This window comes from Rattus norvegicus, chromosome 15, assembly GCF_036323735.1.
Source record: "Rattus norvegicus strain BN/NHsdMcwi chromosome 15, GRCr8, whole genome shotgun sequence".
Taxonomy (NCBI): Eukaryota; Metazoa; Chordata; class Mammalia; order Rodentia; family Muridae; genus Rattus; species Rattus norvegicus.
In genome coordinates this window covers 52,056,491-52,084,442 of record NC_086033.1, presented here as the reverse complement: position 1 = coordinate 52,084,442, position 27,952 = coordinate 52,056,491, and the positions used below count along the sequence as shown (strand labels likewise).

Here is a 27,952-nt window from a genome sequence, read left to right as displayed (position 1 = left end):
GAGCGCTGGGATTGATTGCAGGTGTGCTGCCTTCTGTTCCTCCAGAGTGGGGGACATGAGACAGATTTGGTTGAGACCCTTTGGATCAATTCCTAATCAAACTGCAAACCTTAGCCTACATCTTTTCCGATAACTACTTTTTTAAAAGTACTGAACAGGGGAGGGGCAAAAAAAAAAATAAATAAAAGTACTGAATAGGTGAAGTTAATATTAGCCATAACCTAACCCATTACATTTAAACGTGTCATCAATATCAACAGTGGAGCTACCTAATCCTTTTTTTCCCCTCCCTATTATGCCTTTGCCTTCTGAAGTGTCCTTGACACAGCTTGTCAAGACCGCGACACTTTAAACGTTCCACAGCCATGTGTGTCCAGGCAGGGCTACTGTTTTGGTAGGATTGTGAGGGTGCATGAGGAATTAGAAGTCTCTGGGTGTTACTCAAAGGGACCTTAGGGGAAGACCAGCTCGCTGAAGGTCATCAGCTCCCCAGGACGCCCACCTTGGACCGCTCCTTCAGGACCTGGCCAGCACTGGGGCCTAGAGCGCCCGGAGCCCTCCGGCAGGGGCGGGGTTTCAGGGCCGGGTCCCGCCTCCCGCCCGTTGGGCCGCCTCCTCCGCCACCGCCGCGCCGCCACCGGAGCCGGGCCGCGAGCCGGGCCGGGTCGCCATCATGCTGAGCCGGCTCGGGGCACTGCTGCAGGAGGCCGTGGGGGCGGTGAGGCTGGGCCCTGGTCGGACCGGAGGGGCGGGAGCGGGCAGGGGAGGCGGGCGGGTTTGGGCCCCTTGGGCAGGGCCCCTCCCCTGGCCCCGACGCCGCTTCCGGGCCTCGTCTTCGGGTACCCTCCCTTGCTAGTCGCGGCCGCCAGGAGCGCTTAGGCTAGCTCCAGGGTTCTCTCCTGACCGACTGGCTCCGGCGACCTTGCGCCTCGCTCTCCTGATCCTAAGCCCGACTCCTGTGACCCTGAGGCGCACTCCCTTGATCCTGAGTCCGGATCTCTTGATCCTGAGTCGGGATCCCTTGATCCGGCCTCCGCACTGCTTCCTGTTGTGCTTCCTGTGCCCCATTGCCCCTGACCCGCTCCTCAGTCCCCCGATCCTGCGCTCCGCACGGCTTCTTGTAACGTTCCCCGCGCCCGAGAGCTTTCTAACTCTTCTCTCCCTAAACGTCCCCTTGTCACCAGCCCTTTCTCCCAGATCTGCCCCCACGCCTCCTCCTCAGGCTGTCTGTCTTCCATTCTCGTTCCTTACGTTCCTCCATTCCTCCTCACCTGGGATTGACAACGGCCTTCCCCTTCCTCTCTTAGCAGCTAGACAACTACTGGGAGCAGGAGTTCCCGCACTGAGTTCCCTCTTAGCATGGGAGTTGCGGTCCTGAGTGACATAAGTCCTCAGGAAAGGTGATTGTGAGCATTGCAGGAGTGGGTGGTCGCGAGAACCGGGAAGCAGCCCTTGGCTTGTCTCAGGCCACTGAGCAGAACTGACCTTGAGTTTGGGACATCAGCCTGCCTGGGGGGCTTGCATGGAAGGGTGGTTTAGTTTTCTGGTTTTGTTTTGTTTTGTTTTTACAACTGTCAGTTTATGTTTGGGCCTTTTTTCTGGGAGTGCATGTCCCTGGCCGCTCACTGTGAGTGGGTCACTTCATTTAGCAGCCTTGAGAGAAGCTATTTGGAAAGTTAATTATTTTTTTCTCATTGTACAAGAACACCCTCTAATTGATGTGTTTAGTTTATCAAATTGTCTCCAGTGAAACAATCTTAGGTTTGACCCCATCGTTTTCCCCTGTACTTCCGCAGTCAGAACATCCATTGTTTTTGTTGTTTGGTTTTTGTTTGTTTGAGACAGGGTTTCTCCGGATAGCCCTGGCTGTTCTCAGACTCACTCTGTAGACCAGGCTGGTTTTGAACTCAGAGATCTGCCCGCCTCTGCCTTCTGAGTGCTGGGATCAAAGGTGTGTGCCACCATGCCTGGCTGCTATTTTTATTATAAGTTGGCTCAGCCCTCAGAAAACTGGTCAAGAAAAGGGAGACACTTTTGTAACCTCCCCCTCCCCACTGTCCTCCCAGCTGCGAAGGACAGGGTCTAGGGTACCTTTCAACTAATTTTGAAAGAAGAAATGACCTTTTCACTATTTCTTCTCCTTCCTGTCCCAAATAAAAACAAGTGTCATCTTAGAAAGCGATCTGATACACTAATTCATCCTTTTGGACACAGCTCAGTTTTCAAGGAGGGTTGAAAGTGTGGACAACCCTAAGCTTTCTTGATCCTTCTACTCCGAGTGCAGAAAGCTGAGGCACCAGGGGCTGCAGATGCAGAGAGCGAAGGACGTACTTTTAGGCAGGTTACTTGCAGTGTACGACATACAGACCATGCTCAGAAAGTGTGCTTTGTGCCACATAGGGGTCCCCCTTTTCAGCTCCACTGTCTGGGGAGTTAGGTCTTCCCTTAGGTTGGAACATCAAGTCAAATGTGAACCACTCAGAATACCACTTTCTGCCCCTTCCCAACCAAACAGTAGGGATCCTTGTGGCTCTTTCTAAAAATACTGCTATCTTTTAGAGGAACCTGTTGAGTAGATTTTTGGTCTGGTATCCAGCCATTGATTCAGGTAGAGCGCTCTGCCCTACTCATCTCTCTACCAGGATTTGATGTTTGTGTCCCCCTTTTCCTGCGTCTCTATGTCTTTTGCTTGGAGTCTGGCACAAGGGTTTTTTTGGAGCTTACAGATGAAATCTGAGGCTAGATAAGACCCTATCGCAGAAACTGTGAGGTTACTGGGTGCTGGCCGAGGATCCAAGGACGTTCTAGGACAAGAAAGTATGGCAGGAGTGTCTTCAGGAGCTTTCTGAGAGTAGGTAAAAGCCCTCTGGGGTTGCCAGATGAAAAAAACAGCCCTAAACTGGACAGTAGCAGAGTACACTTTAAATCCTGGACTATAGATGGTGTTCCAGGACAGTCAGGGCTACACAGAGAAGCCTTGTCTCAAAAAACTAAGAAAACAAACAAATCAAAAAGCCTGCAGTCCTGACCCTCTGGACACTCACAGTCTGTCAGAACCTGAATGATAGTAGCATATGAATATGATAGATCCGGCCACTCCTTTTGGATGATGAGGAGTCTTACTATTACAGTTGTTTCCTGTGTGTATGTGAGTGGGGGTGCCACAGCATGCGTGTGTTTGTGTGTGGGCTGCTACAGCATGCATGTGTGGGGGGGGGCTGCCACAGCATGCATGTGTGTGTGTGGGTGCCACAGCATGCATGGGGGGGGCTGCCACAGCATGCATGTGTGTGTGTGGGGGGGTGCCACAACATGTATGTGTGTGTGTGTGTGGGTGCCACAGCATGCATGTGTGTGTGTGTGTGGGTGCCACAGCATGTGTGTGTGTGTGTGGGGGGGGGGTGCCACAACATGTATGTGTGTGTGTGTGCCACAGCATGCATGTGTGTGTGGGGGGGTGCCACAGCATGCATGTGTGTGTGTGTGTGTGTGTGTATGTGTGTGTGTGGGGGTGCCACAGCATGCATGTGTGTGTGGGGGGGTGCCACAACATGTATGTGTGTGCGTGTGGGGGTGCCACAGCATGTATGTGTGTGGGGGGGTGCCACAGCATGCATGTGTGTGTGTAGGGGTGCCACAGCATGCATGTGTGTGTGGGGGGGTGCCACAGCATGCATGTGGGGGGGCGTGACACAGCATGCATGCGGAGGTCAGAGAACCTGGGATTCTTTTTTTTTTTTTTTGTTTCCAGAGCTGAGGACTGAACCCAGGGCCTTGCGCTTGCTAGTCAAGTGCTCTACCACTGAGCTAAATCCCCAACCCCAGATCCTGGGATTCTTAACTCAGCAAGGCCGTCTTACCAGCCTGGGATGAGGTATCTTGAAGGCTGTGGGTAATATCTTTCTGGAAGGGTCACTGACCCTACATCTAATCTTTTTAATTTTGAGACAGGATCCCTGTTTGTAGTTCTTGATGTCCTGGAACGAACTTACTCACTCACTCACTCACTCACTCACTCACTCACTCACTTATTTATTTATTTATTTATTTATTTATTTATTTATTTATTTCTGGACCTTGTTTTGTAGGCCAGGCTAGCCTTGAACCCTAGAGATCTTCCTGCCTCTGCCTTCTGATACTAGGATTAAAGGTATGTTGTCACCACACCTGGTGACAACTAATTTTGAAAGAAGAACCTACTGCCTGCAAGGAGAGTGGGGAGAGCTTCAAAGTCTCTGACTTAGTCATTCCTAACTTCCCTGTGCCATGGCTAGTGAAACATCTTCCCCCTTAGTCTCCTCTCCTGCATGACACTACCAGACAGAGCTTTACAAAAAAAAAAAACAAAAAAAAAAAACACTTCTTGGCTTGGCCTTGGAGACCCACATGTTTCTTCTACCCTTTCCCCTAATGCCCTCTGCCCAGATCTTTCATGGGGAATGTCTCCCTTGCACTGCTGAAATTTGATCCAATTAGAGCTGCTGTTCTTTGGCAGGATCTTGAAAGGGATCCATTAGTGGCTCCTCTCTTCTTAAGATTTACTTTTATTTTTACTTTCTGTATATGCAAATCTATGCCACATCTGTGCAAGTGCCTATAGAAGCTACAAGAGGGGGTTGGATCCAAAGAACTGGAATTACAGACAGTTGAGAAACATCTGACATGAGTTCTGAAAAGCAAGCTCCTGTTGTCTTGAAGAGCAGGAGCAGCAAATGCTCTTGACTGAGCCATCGCTCCAGCCTCTAGAAGTGACTCCCTTTAAGAGGTCCCTTTCCACTTCTGCGCTTCCTTATAGATGCCTGGTCTGGGGTGCAATTTTATATTCTTTTCTTGGTGACAGCACGTTTGCTGGAGGTTCAGTTACCATTAGGTTGCTTATGGCATATAGCAAAGCAGACTGCACCTAGAAGGCACTCACAAGATATGTGTCAAATGACTGATTCTAGAAGATGCCCTGCTCTGTGGTACCTAGGCTTTTATGGAGCTGCCCAACCCTTACTGACCTCACTGAGGAATCTCAGGATCTAGACAAGTGTGAAGGAACAATGGACCCCAGGACATTGTGGTCTGAGCCAAGACCTAGAGGAGATTAACACCCATGGTAGGGACTGTTGATGCATTTCTGTGCTGGTAACAATTATTTTTTTCCTTTAAAATTTTTTTTTCAGATTCTTTCATGAGTACTATATTTAGATCATTTCAACCCCTTACCTAACCCCTACAAACTTTCCCATGCCCCCAGCCCTTCTCACATTAATGACCTCTTCTTTAATTGTTGTTATACACATACACACACACACTTACATTCACACTCACACTTACACACATGCACACACACATACACACACTTACATTCACACTCACACTTACACACATGCACACACACTTACATTCACACTCACACTTACACATGCACACACACATACACACACTTACATTCACACTCACACACATGCATACACACATACACACACACACTTACATTCACACTCACACACATACCCCTTGCTGAGTCCATCCAGTGTTGCTCATATGCACACATGTTAGGGGCTGACCGACCATTGTTATTGGATAATCTGCCAGGGTGTTAGTCCCTGGGAAAACGTTTTCCGTCTCTCAGCAGCTATTGACTGTCTGTAGCTCTTCATCTAGAGGTGGGGCCTTTTGAACTTTCCCCATCTATGCCAGCTCATATTATCTTGATTAGGTGACCATGTTGTTGAGATTTCACGGGGTGTAGCTTCCCTGTCACATGGAAAACAGTGTCTTGCAGCAGACATTCTGGTCCTCTGACACTTCTGTTCCCCCCGACCCCCACCCCTTCTGCAGTGTTTCCCAAACCTTAGGTGTAGGGGTACATTTCCATCATGATGTATCAGTCAGGGCTGCCACTGCCAGTTGTCTTCTGCATTTCTGCCTGTAAACATTTATTGTACAAGGAAAGAAGGGTTTTTTGTCTGTTTTGTTTTGTTTTTCTCAGGCCCGTTAGTCACCCTGGGTTCAAGGCCAGTGCGAGCTAGAGGGGGAGGATGGAGTGGAGATCTATATATATTAAAGCCTTTATGTCTGCCTTTGAGTAAAATGTTTCAAGGAAGGCTTTAAAGCCTTCACTGGGTTTGGGTCAATTAGTAAAGCCTTAGAAATTGTTGTGAGGGGTTGGGGATTTAGCTCAGTGGTAGAGCGCTTGCCTAGGAAGCACAAGGCCCTGGGTTCAGTCCCCAGCTCCGGAAAAAAAAAAAAAAAAAAAAGAAATTGTTGTGAGTCAGAACCTTGGAATGTCTTTCTAGAGAATCTGCCCTTGGTGCTACATGAGAGCTTGCAGCTCCACCAACCTTGGTCCTAAGGTACTCCTGGCAAACCTGGAGTTCTTCCTTTTGTTATGGCTAGCCATGGCCAAAGGGGACTGAGATTTGTGTGGGAGCAGCAAAGGGCAAGATAACTTTGTAGTTGGAACCTTTCCCAGCCCCAGTTAACCTTGTATGTTTGACTAAAGTAACTGGAGTGAGCTCGCTGGGTGTCAGTCTTTTCCTCTGCTAATTCAGAAATGAAGGCTTAGAATCTTGGTGAGCATCTCTTTCGAACTCAGCACCTATGACTAACATCGACCAATAGTGGAGAGAATACTTTTGGGGAGGGGGAGTTGAGGGGCTTGCAGAGAGCAGAGTTTGAAGCTTCTAGGCTGACAGAAGGAGGTGGGCAAGAGTTAGGGGTATAGAACTCGACCTGGGACAAAAGACTGGAGCTCTCTATAAGTAAGGCCTTTCTTTCATAGGGTATAGAAGTGTTAACTGTCTGAGTAGAGCCTGCCATGTTTTTGAACCTAGGCTTTCCTGGACACCAACACTGAGGAACCCAATGTGTTTTCCCCTGTGTATCATTCTTGTTATCTTTCTGCTCAGGAGCCCCTGTACTGATGGCAGTCCCTTTCTTGTAGCATGTATGGATTTTGGGCTGTGCAGAAATTCTTGTGTCTGTTCCTCCTTCAACATGCTTACTTCTTGGGGACAGAGCCTATGGGGTAGGGACATGTGGGAGACATCCTCTGGGGAGACTGCTGCTGTGTCCTGGAGAGATGAATTACTCTTCCCTTTGAAAAGCTGGGAACAGAATGCTTTTTCTAGGACCTAGAACTCACTGGACACTGAACAGGCACAGGAGCAGGCCTGCTCCTGTGAGTGCTGGTGCTCATGGGCCCCTGGTTGGCACTCCCACAAAGACTGTGTCTACTCTCTCTGCAGCGGGAGCCCAGCATTGACCTGCTGCAGGCCTTCGTAGAGCATTGGAAAGGCATCACACACTACTATATCGAGAGCACAGGTAAGCCTGCTGCTCACCAGCCTGGGACCCAAGGAGGGGGAGCTGGGGAGAATGGGCAGAGTGACCACAGGTGTCTTGGGAAGGTCATGTCAGGGCTCTCTGGACACCAGGACATCTCTGTCCTGAGCCAGGGATACAGACAGATGGGAGTAAGACCCAGAGCCCTAGCTGTTGCTGGTCTTCATGGTGAAGTTGCGAATCCCACTCTGACCTTTTTGGGAGAGGGGCTGTGAGTGATAAGTGAGAATGAGGAGAAGGAGACCTCATGGGCCAGACTCCGTTTGCTTTAGTTTCCAACTGGATGCAGTTCTCAGGCCTTCAGTCCCAAGTACTTGTCATTAGGACTATTGATTAAAGGAAATGCAACAGGGCTTGGATGTAGCTCAGTTGGCAACATGCTTGCCTAGCCTGTACTGAGATCTGCTGGTTCAGTCCTCACTGCATAAACCAGGCGATAGTGCATGGCGATGGGAGCAAGAGGGTCAGAAGTTCAAGGTCACCCTGGGATACATAAGACCTTGTCTTAGAGAGTCAGGAAAAGGAGAAATATGTGTAATAAATCATTTTGCCATGGCTACTTTAAGAAGTACAAGGTGGGGGTTGGAGAGATGGCTCAGCAATTAAGAGCACTAACTGTTCTTCCAGAGGTCCCGAGTTCAATTCCCAGCAACCACATGGTGGCTCAGAGCCATCTGTAATGGGATCTGGTACCCTCTTCTGGTGTGTCTGAAGACAGCTGCAGTGTACTCACATGGATAAAATAAATAAATAATTCTTAAAAAAAAAAAAAGAGTATAAGAAGAGCTAAGGCCTGGGTCCCTTCCCTCCTGGCTGACATCCCAAAGAGACAAAGCATTCATGCACTAACCGACCGTGACTCAGAGAGGGTCAGAATCTGATTGGGTGCTTAGTAGTCAGTAGGCCTGGTTGCCAGGTAACCAGATCCTGTATCAGTAGCTTTTCATCTCCCTGAATTCAGACTGTATTTGGGCCTATGGCTTTTCTAGAAGCTTTCTTTCCAGCTTGAGCCAGCCCATGAAATTAAAATGGCCTTTGAGCACTGTGAGGGGAACCTCGGGGATTCTGTTAGACCAGGGTTCCTTCAATCTTTGCATATGGACACTTGAGATGGGACTGTTTGTATTGAAGGGTAAATAACTTGTGTTATCTGCTGAGCAGCAATTCTGACTTCTCCCCACTCGATTCTAATATCGCCTCTCTCAACTGTGATATCCATAAATGTCTCTTGATACTGACAGATGTTTCGGAGTGGGGGAAGAATTTCTTTCCAGTTAGGAGCCATTCTTTTAATACTAGGTCATCTGCAATCTCTCTCTCTGTGTTGGGAATTGGTTGAATGTGGAGCAGTCCTCCCTGTCTCCATGCCCCACTGAGCTACATCCTGGGCACCCTTTTACATTTTATTTTGAAACAAGATTTCACTTAGGTTAGCCTTGAACTTTTTTTTTAAAAGATTTATTTATTTATTTTAAGTATATGAGTACACTGTCGATGTCTTCAGACACACCAGAAGAGGGCATCAGATCTCATTACAGATGGTTGTGAGCCACAATGTGGTTGCTGGGAATTGAACTCAGGACCTCTGGAAGAACAGCAGGTGTTCTTAACCACTGAGCCATCTCTCCAGCCCCAGCCTTGAACTTTAAATACTCCTGCACCACCAGCCTCCTGAGAAGCTGGGATTGCAGCCTATCCTACCAAGCCCAGCCTAAAGCTGTCTAAGTGTCCTCCACCTGACCTGGCACTTTCTCTACATCTAGGCCTTTAAGCTCCAGAGTGGTCTCTAGACCAGAGTTACAGGGAGAGGATGAAGCAAGCTGCGTTGTTTAACAGCCATTGCCTTAAAGGAAAGCTAGGGGGTGCTCCAAGGCTAGCTGGGAACCTTTCTCTACCTAGGTGCAGCACTCACCCGACTAACAGATTGTGCTTTCTCGTGACTTCCCACAATGGAAAAGGGGCAAGATCAGGTCCTAGGACATGCTAGGAAGGAAGCTGCTAAAATATAGCCCACAATCACTGGACAGACTCAGTAGCTGCCCACTTAGGCCTGGAATAGATGGGCAACTCTCAAAGCATCTTCTATGGACCCATGTCTTCCTTTGCTCATAAGGGGTCCCTGTTCTCACTTTAATAGGAGTGTTGCTGTACACTTGATGACACACTGGAGCAAGCACACTCTCAGCCAGTAGCCCCTGTCCTGGGCCTTATCCCTGCCACTTTGTCCTTAAATAGAGACTGTAAACTTCCATTTCCTGGTAGCACTCAGCCCATGTCAGGTGTGACTTCTTCTGGGCTTGTCGTGAGAGAGTCTGGTGCTCTTCCTGTCACCTACCTACCCTTGTGTCTTTAACCTCAATTAGATGAAAACACCCCAGCCAAGAAAACAGATATCCCCTGGCGACTGAAGCAGATGTTGGACATCCTGGTGTATGAGGAGAAGCAGCAGGCATCCTCTGGTGAGGCTGGACCCTGTCTGGAATACTTGCTACAACACAAGATCCTGGAGACCCTGTGCACTCTGGGCAAAGCGGAGGTGGGCAATGCTCCTGGAGCATCTGGAAACTTCCAGCCCAGTCAAACCCCTATCCCAAGCTTTCCTGCCTGCACTCCTCTATCTGATGGAACAAATACTGGAACTAGATGAGATAACTCACCCCATCACTCAGCTGTTTGTGGGGCTCTATTCGAGGTGCTGGGTGCTGAGATTGAGGCCAGGATAATAACACATAGTGGGTCCTTGCTATCCCAGGGATTGGTCCCAGGACCCTGCTGCTTCTTCCCTCAGATACAAAGTCTGTGGATATTCAAGTCACTTATATAAATGGGACCTGAGGGTCAGCAAGATGGCTCAGTGGGAAAGGTACTTGCCACCAAGCCTGACAACTTGAATTTGGTTCCTGGGATCCACATGGTAGGAGAGACAGCAAGTTGTCCTTTGACCTCCTCATGTGCAATGGGGTACATGTATGTGTGTGCACATATACATAAATAAAGGAAATAAAATACAGATTTACATAGGGTCCAGAAAGAAAGAGAGAGGGACAGAGAGATGATGACTAGATTGGTGGATGATAACCACATTCCCAGAACCAATGTCCCAAGGATACCCACAGATGACTGTTTTTAGATAGCCTACACACACTCCCCTGTATCTTTAAGTCATCTCTAGGTTGCTTTTAATTAATAAATATAAGAACTATGAAACCCATGAGGCTCCAGTAATTAGGTAATAAGAAAAAGGTCTGTTCATGCTTCAGAATATGTTTGATCTGAGGCTGTTGAACCCAGATACAAAGGCAGTAGACATGGATGGAGTGCTGTGTTCAGTAATAACCCAGGGGACAGGGGCAAGAAGGGAAGATCTGTCTTACACACTGTGTGGAAGAGAAGAGGCCTGGCAGGGAAGAAGGCCCTGCGCCAGGGGCACACCTCTGACAGGATGCTCCGTCTCAGTATCCCCCAGGCATGCGGCAGCAGGTATTCCAGTTCTTCAGCAAGGTCCTGGCCCAGGTGCAGCACCCCCTGCTACACTACCTGAGTGTCCACAGACCCGTGCAGGTGAGGACCAAGGAGAGAGGGTGTCGGGCTAAGGACGTCCCTTCCCAACGCCCCATCCCTCTGGGTGTCTGTCCTATTCCTCTTGCAGAAACTTCTCCGACTTGGAGGAACAGCCCCTGGATCCCTCACCGAAAAGGAAGAAGTTCAGTTCACCAGTGTCCTTTGCTCTAAGATACAGCAGGATCCAGAGCTGCTGGCCTACATTCTGGAAGTAAGTGCTTCGGTGGGGAACAGTGTGTGGTGCAGAACCCTAGAGGCAAGCCCTCTTGACCCTGCTGTGAAAGCCCACGGACACTCTCAGATGAGTCTCTTTTTTTCCCCCGCTCTATATTCCTTTTCTGCATTTTGGATTTTTTGTGGAGTGAGGTAAAAGGTGTTTTTTATAGTCCAGGTTGACTTCAAACTCACTGCGTAGTGTCAAGGATGACCTTGAACATCTGATTCCTCTAACTCTTTTCTCACCAGTGTTGAGTCAGAGCAATGTATTACTGTGTCCAGTTTATGGGCTGAGGATTGAACCTAGGGCTTCATGTGTTGTAGGAAAACCCCATACCAACTGAGCCATATTTCCAGCCCCTGTCTTGTATGAATGAGTATGAGTGTATATGAGTATGTGTGTGAGTGTGTGTATCTGTATGAGTGAGTGTGTGCTTGTGTGAGTGAGTGTATGTGTGAGTGTGTAGAAGCATGTTTAGGTCAGAGTGCAACTCTGTAGAGTCAGTTTTCTCCTTCCACTTTTCCATGGCTTTTGCGGATTGTACTTGGGTCTCTTAAGTCTCCTGTAGCAAATGCCTTTACCTGATGAGTCATCTGTTTTGGCTCTTATTTTGGCTGTTGGAGGCAGGTGCTCTGTCTCTCTGTCTGTCTGTCTGTCTACACACACACACAAACACACATGCGCGCGCGCCTCAGGTTTGTCTCAGTTTTTTTTTTTTTTTTTCTTTTTTTCAGAGCTGAGGACCTAGGCAGGTGCTCTACCACTGAGCTAAATCCCCAACCCCTTGTTTCAGTTTTACAATCCTCCTGCCTCAGCCTCTCAAGTTCTGAAGTTACAATATGTATTATGACAAGATACTCAGTGAGATTGTGTAGCCCAGGCTGGACTTGAACTTGTGATCCTCCCTCTGCCTTCCAAGATTACAGGAGTGCTCCACCACTCCTGACTCTTTTTAGTATAGAACAGTTTATTCAGGGCATGGGGAGTGGAGTTAAAAGGGTAATAGGAGGGGCTGGGGATTTAGCTCAGTGGTAGAGCGCTTACTTAGGAAGCGCAAGGCCCTGGGTTCGGTCCCCAGCTCCCAAAAAAAAAAAAAAAAAAAAAAAAAAAGAGGGTAATAGGAGCAGAGAAAGGCAGAGAGAGAGAGAGAGAGAGAGAGAGAGAGAGAGAGAGAGAGGAATAGAGAAGAGGAGTAGAGGCTGGCCATGAGCACATGGAAAGAAGGGAGGAGGGGAATGGGGAGAGAAGGGACAAAGGGGCCACTCCTGACTCTTAACCCTGAGCTAAATCCCCAACCCCCCACTCCTGACTCTTAACCCTGCACTCACAAGGAAGCACCTTGTGGGATGGAGTGGTCTCCTTTCTGACCTTGGCCTCACCCCACCTTCTTTCAGGGTAAAAAGATGATAGGTAAGAAGAAGACAGCCAGAGGGTCTGCAGCTCCACCTAAAGACATAGCCGGCTACAGGGACAAGGACTGTCCCCACAGCGATGCTCCCAGTGGGGATCCTGGACTAGATAAGGAATACCATGGTGTCCCAGCCTTGAGCGTCCACCTGCCTGCTGTGACTGAGGGGCCAGAAAGTGGGCCCGGGGAGAGCAATCTCATCACCTCCCTGCTTGGGCTGTGCAAGAGCAAGGTCTGACCTCAGAGCTGGGAGGGTGGGAGGGGTAGAGAGGACTGTTGTCTCAGACATCATCTTCCTGTCCCCTAGAAGAGTCGACTGGCCCTGAAGGCACAGGAGAACATATTGCTGCTGGTAAGCCTGGCCTCACCAGCAGCTGCCACCTACCTGACACAAAGTACCTCCTGTTGTACGGCGATAGCTGAGCACCTTTGCCAACTGTACCGGTCCATGCCAGCCTGCCTTGACCCAGCAGACATTGCCACTTTAGAGGGCATCAGTTGGAGGTGGGTTCCTAGCCTAGGGAGACTGGGAAATACCTTCAGGGGTTGCTAGTCTAGCTACCTTCTTCCTGGGGAGAGAGCCAATCCCAAGGGCCCTTCCCAGCCTCCCAGAAGTTTCACTTCCACAATGTGACCACAGCAACAGAAGTTCTAGATGGAGTGGAGGCCACCTCTCAGCTCTTCTTCAGGAAGAGCCTGAAGCTTTTGCCCATCCTCCAGACTCTTGCTTTCCTTTCTCTTAGGTTACCAAGTGCCCCATCTGATGAAACCGCTTTCCCTGGCAAGGAGGCTCTGGCTGCCTTCCTGGGCTGGTTTGATTACTGCGACCACCTTATCACAGAGGCACACACGGTGAGTAGGGCAGGTGCAACCAAGTCCTTCTTGCTTGTTCCACGAGGGTCCCACAGCAGTGATGGAGTAGAGCTGATATATGGTGACTTGGGTCTGGATGCCAGCTTGGCCCTGGTTAGCCAGGCCTCTCTGACGTATTTGGGGGCTGTGTGAGGGCACATGATTTCTTAGGAATGAATCTGATGGAGTTTGAATGCAGGAGACATGCTCTCTGGCTCCTAGGTGGTTGCAGATGCCTTGGCAAGGGCCGTGGCTGAGAAGCTGTTTGTAGAGACCCTGCAGCCCCAGCTCCTGCACGTGTAAGTGTCTGTTCAGTTCCTTGTCCTTGGCTCTTGTCTGTGTCTGGCCAACCCTACAAGGCTCTTACCAGAGCAAAGGCCAGGGACCTCCTATTGATATTTACCAGGTCTAACACGTCCATGGCTCTAAGTGCTGTGGGCTGGAGCACAGCCTCCCTACCCCTAACTATAGGAACTCATGAGAGATGGGGAGGTTAGCCAGCAATAGAAGGAAAATGGAAAGATTCTGTATGCCCACTGACTGCCCCCTGCTTTGTCCCTGTCCCTGTCCCCCAGGTCTGAGCAGAGCATCTTAACCTCCACTGCCCTGTTGACAGTCCTGCTCCGTCAGCTGCGCTCCCCTGCTCTGCTGCAGGAGGCCATGACCTTCCTCTTAGGCACTGACCAGCAGCCTGCATCCAAGGAGGACAGTTCCCATACTCTGGGCACACACCTCATCATGCACTGTGACCATCTCTCTGACGAGGTAAGCTTTCCTCTCAGTGTGTGCCACAGCCCACGCACCAGGGCTTCCAGGAGGTTCTTTTCCTGCTGGCTGAGGTAGCCCAGCCTCAGGCCTCAAGCCAAAGCAGTGACAGTATGTGACTGACAGCCATGTTTGTCTTTGTCATGTGTATCTTGCAAACTGCCTTTCTATTCATTGGGCTTTTGGAGACTCAAGTTGTTTGTGAAATAGTGCCATTTTTTCCTAATTCAGAAAGGAGGCCCAGGAAGCCAGTGAGTTTACCTAAGATAGCACATTGAAGAAAAATGGACACCTTCTTTAGCCTCAACCAACAAAGGTGACCCCACCTTAAAGCACTTTATCTGGCATTGGTTCTCAGGCGTTAAGAAGCCAAGAGGAGCCAGGCAGTAGTGGTACACGCCTTTAACCCCAGCACTCAGGAGGCAGAGGCAGGTGACTCTTGAGTTTGAGGCCAGTCTGGTCTACAGAGCAAGTTCCAGGTCAGTCAGGTCTACATAGAGAAACCCAGTCTTAGAGAGAGGAGAGAGAAGCTAGGGGATGGTAGGAGGGTCCCCTGCTGCCCCGCCCCTCTCGTTCTAGATCAGCATTGCCACTCTGAGGCTGTTTGAGGAGCTGCTGCAGAAACCCCATGAGCGAGCCATCCGCAGTTTGGTTCTGCAGAACCTTGAGGGCCGCCTGTATGTGGCCCGGGGCTCGCCAGAGCCAGAGAGCTATGAGGATAACCTGTAAGTGAAGCAGAGAGGGAGGAGGGTGCTGCCCAGGACTCAGCACACGCATGCACACCCGCTCAGCTCTGTTCATCGGGCATGGTGATCTCCCTGCCTGCAGGGATCTGGAGGAAGACCCCTACTTCACCGATGGCTTCCTTGATTCTGGCCTTCAACCCTCCACAAAGCCTCCCCCAGCTCCTGCCACCAGTTCAGATGGCAAAACAGCAGTGACGGAGATTGTTAACAGGTGGGAAGAAGGTTAGGCAATCGGAGTCACCTGAATTATATTCTTTCTTTGGGACCCTGTGAACAGCAGAGAGTGGGGGAAACCTGGGGAGGCGCCTCCACACCTAGGCCCCTGTCTCTTAGCTTCCTTTGCCTGGTCCCTGAGGAAGCCAAGACATCAGCCTTCCTGGAGGAGAATGGATATGACACATATGTCCACGATGCCTACGGCCTGGTGAGTAAAGGTCCAGTAGCTCCTCCTCTTCTAGGTTCTTTAATATCCCCTGATACTGATACAGTCTCAACCCCACACTGTTTTTATGGGGTTCCTCAACTCTTCCTCTCCTCTGCTTCAGTTCCAGGAATGCAGCTCCCGTGTGGCCCACTGGGGTTGGCCCCTGGGTCCAGCACCCTTGGACTCTCATGAGCCTGAAAGGCCCTTCTTTGAGGGCCGCTTCCTCCAAGTGCTCTTCGATCGAATTGCCCGGATTTTGGACCAGGTAGCCATAAAGACCATGTCTAGGAAAACTCCAGGGTGGACCCCTCTTTGGTTCCTCAGCTCCACAGCCCCTTTACCTTTCCCCAGGCGAGAAGCCCTGTCTCACTCGCCTCTTCTCCACACGCCCTAACACGCTCTGGCCTTCACCCCCAGGGAATCCATGACATAGACACATCACGTGAGCCTCCCACCCCCGCACACATTCACACCAGCCAGGCGCCTTGCTTGGGGAGTGCAAACAGGCTCAGCACCGGCTGCCAGCCCTCAGCGTTGTCCATCTTGTTCCCTCCAGCCTTACAGCCTGAACCTACAAGTGACCTCAGTCCTGTCCCGGCTCGCCCTGTTCCCCCACCCCCATATCCATGAGTACCTCCTGGATCCCTACATCAGCCTGGCCCCTGGCTGCAGGAGCCTGTTCTCTGTGCTTGTCAGGGTAAGGTTGAGGGTGTGACAGGAAGGAACAGAGTGAGGCGAGGGGTGGGACTGGAATAAGCACCCTTCCCAGGATTAGGAAAAACACAGGTTTTTCAGTCCTGTCCTCCTGCCTCCCAAGGGATGGTACCTGTGGGACATGGTCAGTTCTCACTTTAGTCTTTTCTGGGCTCTAGGTGATCGGTGACTTAATGCAAAGAATTCAGAGGGTACCCCAGTTTTCAGGCAAACTGCTCCTGGTGCGCAAGCAACTGATGGGCCAGATTCCCGGAGAGCAGTAAGTACCCAAGGGATGGGAAGGCAGCACTGAGGAGTCTGTCCTGGGTCAAGCCTTGTGGACTTGGACTGTCTTGCTATCAGCACATCTGTTGACACCCAGCCATGCCATCGTCTCCTACCTGCCACTGTCTCTCCACAGTCTGGACCATCAGACCCTACTCCAGGGCGTGGTAGTTCTTGAGGAATTCTGCAAGGAGCTGGCTGCCATTGCGTTTGTCAAGTTTCCCCCACATGGTCCTTACCTGAACTTCTCTCCACCTCCAGAAGGGCAAGTCTGAGCCAGGAGCATGATGGGTGGGGGAAGACTCCTGCCTGTACTTCTGCCCACGGGCAGTCTCCTGCCTGGCCATGCTGTCACTCAGTCCTCCATGTGGGGACTTCGGCCACAGACCTCACCTGTTGACATGAGCTGAAGTTTCAGGGAGGTTCTGGCTTCTAAGGCACTGGTGTTCTTAGAGCCTTCTGAGAGTAGCTGGAGGACGGCCAGTGAGCGCCTAGATGTTGCCCTGCATGTGTTTCGTGACTATCTCTGCTATACTGTGACCAGGGCCACAACACAAGATAGCTCCAGGGGCAAGGGAAATGAACTGCTGCTTTTGAGGCTGGCTAAAACTCCAGTCCGGAGAGATAGGTGGCCAAGAACCCTGTCTGTTACGTTAGGTATCATGGAAGCTGCTGAGACTGGGCAGGTTTCTCCATGGCTTCATCAACAGTAGTGAAGGAGACAGAGAAGGGAACTGAGGGGGAGCCCCCTCTTCCTGCTCTACCCTCCTGGAGACTGTTGCAAAATTTCCAACTGCCTCATGGCAGATGCCCAAAGTATTCTCTGTGCCCAGGCGGGGGCAGCTGCTAACCAGAGCTTTGGCGCAGCTGCAGCCAGGGCAGGCGAGAGCCTGGGAGCTGGGAGCTGGGTGCCAGGTTCCAGCTCCAGCTGGTTCCTCTCTGGCGCCTTCTGAACCCGTCTCGGCAAGTCGGAAACACCTGGGCAGAGAGGTCATTGACCAGGGGTGGTGGGCCTTGCCCTCAGAATCTTGCCCAACCCCCAGGGATCCTAGTGGAATTCGATCCTGGGGAGCATAGGAACTCAAGGTACAGATGGGAACGGGCACCCCAACCCCAGACTCCTGAAGCTAGTAAGGATAGGCTGAGACACAAGCAGATAGATAGCTCTGGTATTGTTCTTCCTATGTCCTCCATGGCTGGGGCTGCTACCCCACCCGGCCTGAATCTGTCTCGACCTGCAAGAACACTTGGGCGGCGCCAGGCATTACCTCACAACAGGCCTGCAGTTGTTGGCTTCGCTTCTGGGCAAGGAGGAGCAGGCCAGAGCCCCTTTTGCTTCCTTTTCCTGCCCATGCTGCCTCTCGAAGCTGGGCACAGGTTGCCAGGAGGTGACATGAAAGAGGAGGAAACTCCATGACCTCTACCTCTCCCGCATTCCTCCCAGCGGGGGAGGACTTCTCTGCTGCTCCAAAGAACATCACGCACTCCTGTGTGTGTGAGAGCTATGAATTTGACTCTGTGTGTGTGTGTGTGTGTGTGTGTGTGTGTGTGTGTGTGTGTGTGTGTGTGTGTGTGAGAGAGAGAGAGAGAGAGAGAGAGAGAGAGAGAGAGAGCGCGAGAGCGCGCGAGCGTGCTGGGTGTGTGTGAGCTGCGAGTGCACATGGGTGCTGATGTGGGACAGGAGCAGACCTTGGTGGAGTGGGTCTAGACTCTTGGGATTCTTACACATTTGAGGGGCTGGGCAATACTCAATGCACTTTGGCATTTGCATGGTGTTTTCACAACAGCACAGCAATAAACATTGTGATTGTGTGGACATGCTGACTATCCCCCAGCCTACTTTTCTTTTTCCCAGAGCTTTTCTGCCCCTGTAGGCTGTCTTTCACCCCAAGGAAGAGAAACCCAATTCATTTTCCAGCCCTGAAGGAGAGAGAGGGTAGTGTGAGTCCCGACATTGCAACTTTGATACTCCTCAATACCAGCCAGGAACTGACTCTTGGCTGAGCAACATTGTTTCAATTCCCTTCCAGTACAGCTGAGGCTTCCCGCTTTAGACTCACCAGGAGTCATCAGGCAGTGTGGTAGCCTCATCTTGTAGGCTATGTGACCACATCAGTCATAACAATTGGTACTGATGAAAACTTACCCATAGATGTTTGGAGAGATCTAAAGGTATCTTTTATGGATAAAAACCCTTATTTAGTAGGAAGTGGTGACACAACCCTTTAATCCCAGCACTCAGGAGGCAAAAGCGGGGGTGGAGGGTGGGATCTCTGGGTTTCACAATGGCCTCATCTATAGATAGCCAGGGCTACACAGAGAAACTTTCAATTCCCTTCTGATACAATGGAGTCTTCCAGCTTTAGAGTCCCCAAGAGTCACCAGGCAGTATGGGTGTGGTAACCTCCACAACTTTGTTTTATGTTTTTTTTGTTTTTAAGTGGTATGGGAATGAGTATTCAGAGTCATCAAGGGTATCCAGGGGTTCAGGCAATCAAGAGGTTTGAGAAGCAGGTCCCCAGTAGGGTTCCAATGGAGCATCCTAGAGCCACTTGGAGAGTGGCTTAATGAGTAACACACTGTTCTTGCAGAGGATCTAAGTTTGGTTTCCAGCACCAATGTAAGGAAGCTGCCTGTGACTCCAGCTCCAGGGGATCTGATGCCTCTAAGGGTCCTGCACTTAAAGTTTGAGTTTAACACACACATACACACATCTTTTTTTTTTAAAGATTTATTCATTTGGGCCGGAGAGATGGCTCAGCGGTTAAGAGCACCGACTGCTCTTCCAGAGGTCCTGAGTTCAATTCCCAGCAACCACATGGTGGCTCACAACCATCTGTAAAGAGATCTGATGCCCTCTTCTGGTGTGTCTGAAGACAGCTACAGTGTACTTATATATAATAAATGAATAAATCTTTTAAAAAAAGATTTATTCATTTTAAAGATTTATTCATTTATTCATTTTAACCGCTGAGCCATCTCTCCAGCCCCACATACGCACATCTTAAAAAACATTCTTTTAGGGGTTGGGGATTTAGCTCAGTGGTAGAGCGCTTGCCTAGGAAGCGCAAGGCCCTGGGTTCGATCCCCAGCTCCGAAAAAAAGAACCAAAAAAAAAAAAAAAAAAAAAAAAAAAAAAAAAAAAAAAAACATTCTTTTAAGAATAATATAGGCAGGGGTTGGGGATTTAGCTCAGTGGTAGAGTGCTTGCCTAGCAAGCGCAAGGCCCTGGGTTCAGTCCCCAGCTCCTAAAAAAAGAAAAGAAAAAAAAGAATAATATAGGCTTCTTTTTGAGATAACAGTGCCAAGCTGGGGAGATGGCTCAGTGGGTGAGAGAAAATGCTAACAAAGACATGGGTTTTGTTCCCAGCACCTAAGTAAGAAATCGAGGTGTGGCTGCGTACAACTCTGAAATCCTAGTGCCATGGGTAAAGGAAACAGGAAGGTCACTGGAGCTTTCTGCGTGCCAGTCTAGCACAAAGTGCCAGCACCCAGCAGGTTTCAGCAGCTTAGTCACTATAGTGAGTGGACAGAACTGAGAACTCTCTGGGTGACAGTGATGGGTACTCAGGATCAATAACTACCAGACTGGGCTGGAGAGATGGCTCAGTGGTTAAGAGCACTAACTGCTCTTCCAGAGGTCTTGAGTTCAATTCCCAGCAACCACATGGTGGCTCACAACCATCTGTAGTGAGATCTGATGCCCTTTCTGGTGTGTCTGAAGAGAGTAACAGTGTACTCACATAATCTTAAAAAAAAAAAAAAAAACAAACCTATGAGGCTAAATAGTGGGAGTGGATGTCATTGCCCTTCTCTGTGTGTGGAGGAACTGAAGGAGTCCTGACCTGAATAAAAGGTTTTGTTTTTCACTGGGATCATTAGGTAGCCTGCTTACCCAGAATGTGTGAGGCCCTGGGCTCAACCCACAGCACTCCAAAAGTAAAAAAGATAGGAAAGACTTCCATTTATTTTGTTCCTTTTCCTTTTGAAACAGGGCCTCTCTGTAGTACTAGTTGTCCTGGGACTTGCTCTATAGACTCCTGGAGATCCTTCTGCCTCTGCCTCCCAGATGTCGGGGTAAAAGACATATGCCGGGTTGGGGATTTAGCTCGGTGGTAGAGCGCTTGCCTAGCAAGCGCAAGGCCCTGGGTTCAGTCCCCAGCTCCGAAAAAAAGAAAAAAAAAAAAAAAAAAACATATGCCACCACACTTCGCGTTGCTTTAGCATTTGAAAAATGTCTTCAGAGATTCTAAAGATTCCTCTCTGGAAACCAGACAAGATGGTTACCAAAGGAGGCCCGGGGCACGAGGCAAAGGATCAGCGAGTTTTCTGGCTCCTCAAGCTAAATCCTGTCCTCTGTGAAAAAGGAATGCTAGGAAGCGTGTTTCCCTGCTCCTCTGAGTTGGAAATCTTTCCCCTAGATGCGATGATTAGCAACACGTGATACATTTCCTTTGCCCCACTACTTTTGGCTTTTATTTAAATTTTTATTTTTAATTATGTATGTCTGCATTGGAGATGTGCACATTGAGTGGAGAGCCCACAGAGGCCAGAGATGGTGCTAGGAAGCCTGGAACTGGAGGTGGTTGTGAAAGAGCTGCACATGCTCTTAAATGCTGAGCTGGGCCACCTCTCCAGCCTCAAGGTTTTCATCAGATAATAATAATGATGATGATAAGCAGCTTGGCGTTGGCCTCTGGAGCACATCTGTATTCCCAGGACTCAAGAATCGGAGGCAGAAGATCACAACAAACTTGATTGAGGTCAGCCTGGTCTATGTGGGCAGAGTCTATCTCAAGAAAACAGAATCCTGTGATGGCCTGGGAGTGTTAACGGTTGATAAAAGTGCTTGAGTTTTACAGAAGCTGGATGATCAGATATTCAAGGTCATCATCAGCTACATTATAAGAGTTCACAGTCAGCCTGGGGCACATGAACTGAGGATAGGGCATGAACCAAAAACCCAGGACCAGAAAGCACATGGAACAACAGGTCAGGGCCCAGGAAGCACAAAGAGAAAAAGGCAGGCAGAGGCCAAGGTGTCGTCCTCAGCTCTTGTTCCATAGGCAGTTTCACCAGACCAAACCATTCACCACCTGGACAGGTCTGAGCTCTGTTTTTATTAGGGGTGTGGTCACTTCAAAGTCCCACGCCTGCCCCAACAGGACAGAAACACTAAAGAGAGCCTGGGTGGGTCGAGGCTTCAGTGAGGAGCAATGTCTACTCCAGGAGCCCTACACCCCTGCATAGAATCAGTAAGGAAAGACCTGGGTGGCTATGGGTGGGACAATGCCCCATATCCTCCCCACACAGACATTTAGGCAAGTAGGCAAGTTAAGCAACACCTTTTTACTCAGCAATGAGGACTCTGCCCTGAGGGATGCATCCCCCTTGTCCCATCCCCCTCTACATTGCTGTGGGGTTGGAAGGATTGACATGCGGCCTTTTCCAAAGTGGACAGAGAAGATGGTGCCATTTACGGTTCGAAAAGCTCCTTTCAAACTTAAAGAGAAGCATCGTGTGCCCTCAGAATGACTGGATTCATGGCACCCTCCCTTTGGGCTCAATGTGTAGTTCCTGTACCTGAGTAATGTGCAATGAGACCCCTGACTGCCAGTCTCTTCACTGCCTCAGAGGGAGGGTGGCTGCTCAGCTTTTGGTCACTGCTGGTATCTATCTGGTCAGGGGGACAACAGAAGATTCCTGGAGTCTGTGTAGAAGCTGTTTTTGTAAGTCTTCCTCCAGTACCTTCCACCAAAAGTAGTTTTCCCCCCGAATCTTTGGGGGCTCATCTTGGATTCCTGGGTTCCGAAAAGCCACTGTCACCAGCACATTCAGGCAGATACCATCCACGTGGTCTCTGCCGAGATGTTGCAGCCCAAGCAACCCCTTGGTCTCCACTGCCAAACTGTGCAGAGTCAGACACTCTTGTAGTAGCCTCAAGATGGCCACCTTGATGCCACCTCTTTGTTCCATAGGGGTAAAGCCACAGGCAGTGATGGGCAAGTGAGGTGTCCCCACTGTACCCACCAACACCCACACTGACTGAACTGTTGTAAAGGTGGCCACCAGCCGCTGGCAGACCATATTGCAGGGAAGCTCTTGAGGCAGAATGAGAGGGTGTGTGGCTTGTTGGCAGAATTTGGCACCTAGCTCTACCAGGTGCACAACATCATGAGCTCTAAGCGGTGTGGGCAGGGAGACCCGTGGGTACCAGCCAGCCTGTAGGGACTCAGAATCAGCATTCTTGGAAGTCTTGAGAACTCCACCTAGGAGAGATTTGGAGGATGGGGAGAGGGCCAATATGAGAAGTGTAGAGCCTGAGAGAGTAAATGGCCCCCCAAACACCCCCAGGAGACCCCAAAACTCTTAGCTTGTAGCCTCTTAGCCTGGGCAATGTGCAGAAGCCCACAGTATGGCTGGCTAAGAAGAAGAAACAATAAGAAAGGTGCTTGAATGCTACCAGCTGTGTTGTACCTGTTGGTCGAGCAAGGAATACAAAACGGATCCAAGAGGCACCCCTCTCCTCCACAGACAGCAGTGTCACTGGCTCACAGAGCAGCCCAGCCTCCTCCTTCACCTCCCGCTGCATGGCCTCCACGATGGTCTCCCCTGGTTCCATTCTTCCTGCCGGGAGGTACCATGTTCCCCGGCATTCTCTCTTGGCCTCCTGGATCATCAACACCTCATCCTGAGAGGGAAGCAAGACAATCTTCACTTTCCAGCTAATCTGGGAGCTTCAAAAGAGCAGCTCCTACCTGGATGGTGGTCCAAAGCTCCTTTAGTAGAGACACCTTCATGATGCTGGATCCCCAGGAGCCAGGCCCTGGTGAGGCTGAGAGCTGTGGCTGCCTCCTTTTTGTTGTAACTCAACTTTGGACCCGGAGGAATTTCTGTTGTAGAAAGGGTCTGAGGTCCTTGGGCGTTGCTCTAAGGAGGCCTCATCCTGAAGGCTGCCACCACTCCTATACTGACTCATTTATGCCACTGTCTTGCTCTTGTTTCCATGTGACTTACAAACCGCTTGTGTCAGATCCTCAATCTAAGATCTGAGGCTTTGAAACTCAGCTCCACCTCCATACCAGCCTACCCCTACTTGACCAGGATACCCGCGCCCCCCCCCCCCCCCCCCGGAGCTGGGGACCGAACCCAGGGCCTTGCGGTTGCTAGGCAAGCGCTCTACCACTGAGCCAAATCCCCAACCCCTGGCCAGGATTTTATAACGCTGACTTATACAGAGGTAATCACTAAAAAGAACTCTGAGGGTCGGAGGCCTGCATGTAAGCTTCCCATTTCTACCCTTGGGGCCGGGAGAGTCCAGGAAATCCCCGTTGCATGTCAGGCACTGCTAGACTCCTGGAAAGGAAGGAGGAATACTACAGGCCTCTCCTGGTGTGGGACGAGGTCTAGTGAATGAGATAACTGCTCCGGGACCTCAGCTTCTTCTTCTATATTATAGAGTCTATATAAGGACAATCTCTGCTCAGTTGCTAGTGTGAGAGTGCTTTGCAACATTGGGATCGCCACGCACAGGCAGCGGCCGTTGGCTCGCCTGTTTCGATCAGGGCAGGCGGCACGCTCCCGAGACCAGCCGAAGGCTGGCTAGTCGTCGGACGCTCACCTGCTCGTTGAGGAACACGGCCAGCACCACGTAGCAGACATTCTTCCGCAGTCGCACGGGCAACAGCGGCTTGCCAGCCGGCTCCGAGTCACAGCTCTGCACCAGCAACCCCTTCCCCCCCAGCACGGTGGCCAGCGCCCCTGCCAGGCCCTCCGTGGCCATCAAGTCTCCGGGGAGGTGGCAGGCCGGGACCTGCCAGACCCCCGGAGGCAGGCAGCAGGGACTTGAGCTGCGGTGGGCCGCTCCCCCCCCCCCCCCCCCCTGCCTTGAGGGCCAAGTCTAACGCGGAACCTCCGGGAGACATCTGGTCTCTGATAGGCTGCGCATCACTGCGGCCTGCCCGGATTGGCCATCTCGCAGCGGTTACCGAGGGGGCGGGGCTCCGGGATCCTCCCTCTGCCCCCTCCTCTCCCGGGGTTTAGCCGCTGGTCGCTCACTCCACACTCTCCCCAGCAATTAGCTAATTCACCCAGCACGCACTTGTCCGTGCGGGTTCCGACGGTGATGTCATCCTGCCTGTAGGGTGATGAACACCACCGTGACCAGGGTCGATGGCGTCACTTGTCCGATGACATTACGGAAGCCGAGGCTCCGCCGTTTGCTCCCACCGGTCCAGCTTTTACCATAAACAAACTAGAGAAGTGCTCAGGACAGATTGGCCCCAAATAACTTTCTGACTTCGTTAAAATGTTCTGAGACACATAACGTTGCGTTAGGAATTCTGCTCTGTCTAGGTCGACGGACACAAGCCATTTTAAAAGTCCTAGGCTAAAGGGTTGGTTTGGGGGATAAAACAAAACAAAACATGATTGACAGGCCTTAGAGGAGGGGTAGGACAGGTGGTCAAGGTGGGACAGGGCTGGAATGAGAAGAAGCTATTGGGGGATGAAAAGGAGCTTTAAGTCAGCACTGTAGCCTGTATCCGATTCCTATGCTCAATGCATTTCCCTTGTAGTTTCAAGGCTTCTGAAGCAGACTACATCTTTAGAGGGCAGGGGTGGTGCCCTCCTACCCAGCGTTCAGGTCCTGGCCATGGGGAACAGGGTGTGGATTGTTTTGGCTAGCTCCTGCTTCTCTCCCAGCCTGACCTTTCCTCCTCTGAGCTTCTTTAACCTCCACTCAGGACAGGAAGGCAGGGCCAGCTGGGAGGAATCCACAGAGCAGGCCAAGTCTGGGCTCCTCACTCCATCCCTGCCTTCCCTTCCCTCCTCCCAGCCTTCTGCTGGCTCTGTGTACCTCCTTTGGGGGACAGTGGCTTGGTGGTGCTGACACAGCTCTGGAGTTTAAACCAGACATCCAGCCACTCCTGGCTGACTTGCTCTGTGTCCTGGGTGGCCTCAATGTCCTCATCTGTACAGTAGGTCTGTAACAGCCCTCCTTTTCCATGCTTGTTGAGAAGCCAAGATAGCAGCCTGGGAGAAGCTGTGGACTGACTATTTGAACCAGACAGCCCACCTATTCTCTAGGTAGGATATCAAAGCCATAGCCCATAGAACACACCAGCACGCGAGAACACACACACACACACACACACACACACACACACACACACACACACACACACAGAGGAAACTGGGGAGTGTAGCTCAGTGGTAGAGTATTTGCCTAGCATACACAAGATCCTGGGTTCAATTCCCAGCACCACAAAAAACAAAAACACTTCTGTGCTCTGTAGACTTGACTGGCAGGCAATCTTGGCCCTACAGGACTGGTCTCAGCCTTTCTCCCTGACGCTGATGCCAACTGCAAACTCCCTGGACAGGAAATCTGTGTGAGATTGGACACAGTTAGTGGCCCGCAGTATTTAATGGCACTCAAGACCATTAAAGACCTCCTAGTCAATGGCAGAGGGGCAAGATCAGGCCCCAGGGTGCAGATCCACTTGTTAAAGCTCTTTGCTCCCCTCCCCTCCTTTCCTCGCCTCTCCACCTCTCTTCTCCTACCCTCCTCTCCCACCTCTACTCTCTTCCCCTCCTCTTTTCTTTTTTCCACTCTTTTCCTTCCCTTTTCTCTATTATCCATGACACCCCCCTGCCTTAGTTTTCCCATCTGTGAAATGGAGGCAGCACTGGTCAGAGACTCCATTCTGCCTCCCAGGGATGATTTGGGAGAGGGTGAGGTCATGTCTGGGCAGGCTGGGAGAGCATCCTAAGATAAACAGCAGCCGGCCCAACTGCCTGGAAGAGCAAAGACTGCCACAACCGCAGTTCCATTCCCCATTATCATGGGGGACGGGGAAAACACTCGTCTGCTGCGGAGCACCTAATTGCCTTGTCATAAGCCACACTGAAGCAACAGACACCAAAAGCCCTTTGTAAATGGTGAATGGGACACACAGAAGGCATTTGAAGGGGGTACAGTCCTTCCCAGAGTGCTTGGGGAAGTAACCAAAAAGGCCTTGGGATAAAGAGCAGTGGTCAGAGACAGGTGAGTGAGTCATGGACAGAAAGGGGATCATGAGACAGGGAAGGAAGCTGAGATAGTCCCCCTCTAAGTATGTCTTCTCTCCTCTGAGGTGGAGAACACCCATGGAGTGGGTAGCCTCAGACTAACATAGCCCAACTAGTGCAGCTCTCCCAGCACCTATGGGAGAAGGCCATCTTAGGGTGCATTCATGCACACATGTATGTGGCCTGTGAGCTGGGAGATATGAGGTAGGCAGAGTCAGGGACACGGGGACAGGGCTGGGAATGTAGAAAATCCTGTCTCCTGACAAAGAGGCAGGTGAAAGGGCAGTGGTGGAGGGGACTTGGGCTGTATTAGTAGTTCCTTAAATGACTCTGGAGGAGTCACAGTCACCATGTAGATCAGACACAGGCATTTCTAGACCCTGGGACACAAAAGGGGACAAAAATGGGAACACTGGTGAGATTCCAGTAAGGCTGTGGCTTCCTGAATGGGATTATTAGGTCTTGGATGTGCTGTTAAGGTCCTGGCAGTGGTAAAGGGACTATGTATAGGATATTCCCACTGGGGAGCACTAGGTCAAGATGACTGAAAGCTTTATGTGTTATATTTGTTTTGTTTTGTTTTGTTTGTTTTTTTAGAGACAGGGTCTCATAATGTAACCCTGTCTGGCCTTGAACTCACAGAGATTGACCTGCCTCTACCTCTGAGGCTGAGATTAAAGGTATGTGCTACCACACCCGGATCCATGCTATAGTTGTAACTTGAATGTAAGTCTACAATTACTTTAAGACAAAATGTAGGAGAGTTTTGTAAGGAAAAGAGAAAAGCAGCCAATGCATAGAGATACGACCCAGAGCTCACTTCCAGCTCTTTAGCGGGTGTCATGGTAAGTCAGAGAGAAGACAAGGAGCCACAGACTTTCCAGGGCCTCTGCAGGGAAAAGTGCCAACAAGGGCCCTGCCCTCATCTCAGGGTCAGACACTGCCTGGGCTGGCTCTATTCTTGGTCCAACCCTAGAACAAGTGAACACTGGTCCTACTGCTGCTTTTAAGGGCCAGATAAATCCACCCTCAAGGGAGCCGTGACGGTGGGAGGGGGTTGTCCAGGGGACAGTGAGGTCCTTAGTACCCCTGTCATCTGCCCCAATAAACAACGAAGTTCAGTGTCCCATCTTTCCTGGGAAGCGTCCTGTATTGGTTCAGGGTGACATCAGAACAAGGCTTTAGAAGGAAGGCAAAGTGTTAAGAACATGTCATTCGTGCTCGAGTCACCTCCTAGGAAGAAGATGGAGATGTAGACAAGCCTGTCTTTAAACTCCATGAAGCACTAAAGTGAGAATGTCAACGAGGGGTCTCGAGTCAGCAAGTGTGGTTCAAATCCCATTCTGTCATTAAAACGGCCGTGTAACCTCTGGTGACTTACTTAGCACCAAACTGCCCCGTTTCTTCTATAAGATGGAAATACATCATCTGTACTCCAAAACGTTATCAGGGATTAAATGCGATGGGTTTAAGTGTAAAGAAAGAGACACAGTAAAACTTGGCTGATCTCTAGAGTCCCCGCCTAAAATAAATAAAAGTGAAAACGACTAAACTCTTCAATAAGAAAGCCTAACCTTTTCTTTTTAAGATGGGGT

The 27,952-nt window shown here is 50.4% G+C and overlaps 2 protein-coding genes across 10 annotated transcripts; one reads left to right on the top strand and one right to left on the bottom strand.

Moving 5' to 3' along the window:
* The first annotated feature begins 146 nt into the window (after positions 1 to 146).
* On the top strand, positions 147 to 18,102 carry Fhip2b (FHF complex subunit HOOK interacting protein 2B). 7 transcript variants are annotated; one of them, XM_039093355.2, is made up of 18 exons: positions 1,308 to 1,400; positions 3,752 to 3,874; positions 7,239 to 7,317; positions 9,699 to 9,794; positions 10,792 to 10,896; positions 10,985 to 11,107; positions 12,508 to 12,753; positions 12,829 to 13,025; positions 13,265 to 13,373; positions 13,596 to 13,672; positions 13,949 to 14,138; positions 14,718 to 14,863; positions 14,967 to 15,095; positions 15,218 to 15,308; positions 15,430 to 15,573; positions 15,865 to 16,005; positions 16,181 to 16,281; positions 16,423 to 18,102. In XM_039093355.2, exons 4-18 carry the CDS (start codon positions 9,768 to 9,770, stop codon positions 16,559 to 16,561), a joined length of 1,965 nt encoding a protein of 654 aa, XP_038949283.1. In that variant the 5' UTR covers positions 1,308 to 1,400; positions 3,752 to 3,874; positions 7,239 to 7,317; positions 9,699 to 9,767; the 3' UTR covers positions 16,562 to 18,102. The 7 variants fall into 7 exon arrangements, 6 of the variants coding, with proteins under 6 accessions (XP_017455193.1, XP_038949284.1, NP_001163945.1 ...); XM_039093353.2 differs by having other exon boundaries at positions 9,699 to 9,871; NM_001170474.2 differs by lacking the exons at positions 1,308 to 1,400; positions 3,752 to 3,874 and adding an exon at positions 645 to 718 and having other exon boundaries at positions 9,699 to 9,871.
* Positions 18,103 to 21,620: 3,518 nt separating this feature from the next.
* Nudt18 (nudix hydrolase 18) lies at positions 21,621 to 24,146 on the bottom strand. Of its 3 annotated transcripts, none has more exons than NM_001100732.1 (3): positions 23,908 to 24,146; positions 22,764 to 22,977; positions 21,621 to 22,555 (listed from the first exon to the last, which is right to left on the bottom strand). In NM_001100732.1, the coding sequence occupies exons 1-3, from the start codon at positions 24,067 to 24,069 to the stop codon at positions 21,960 to 21,962; spliced, it is 972 nt and encodes a 323-aa protein (NP_001094202.1). In that variant the 5' UTR covers positions 24,070 to 24,146; the 3' UTR covers positions 21,621 to 21,959. The 3 variants fall into 3 exon arrangements, with proteins under 3 accessions (NP_001094202.1, XP_038949444.1, XP_038949443.1); XM_039093516.2 differs by lacking the exon at positions 23,908 to 24,146 and adding an exon at positions 23,586 to 23,863; XM_039093515.2 differs by lacking the exon at positions 23,908 to 24,146 and adding an exon at positions 23,045 to 23,430.
* Positions 24,147 to 27,952: the final 3,806 nt, after the last annotated feature.

Bases quoted from the DNA above. Each gene is read 5' to 3' on its own strand.
- Fhip2b (NM_001170474.2), top strand. From the start codon at position 674: ATGCTGAGCCGGCTCGGGGCACTGCTGCAGGAGGCCGTGGGGGCG. The intron at 9,872-10,791 runs GTGGGCAATGCT...GCTCCGTCTCAG, and splicing joins GCACTCTGGGCAAAGCGGAG to TATCCCCCAGGCATGCGGCA. The intron at 13,374-13,595 runs GTGAGTAGGGCA...TCTGGCTCCTAG, and splicing joins TTATCACAGAGGCACACACG to GTGGTTGCAGATGCCTTGGC.
- Nudt18 (NM_001100732.1), bottom strand. From the start codon at position 24,069: ATGGCCACGGAGGGCCTGGCAGGGGCGCTGGCCACCGTGCTGGGGGGG. The intron at 22,978-23,907 runs GTGAGCGTCCGA...CTTCCCTCTCAG, and splicing joins CCGTGTTCCTCAACGAGCAG to GATGAGGTGTTGATGATCCA. The intron at 22,556-22,763 runs GTACAACACAGC...AATCTCTCCTAG, and splicing joins ATTCCTTGCTCGACCAACAG to GTGGAGTTCTCAAGACTTCC.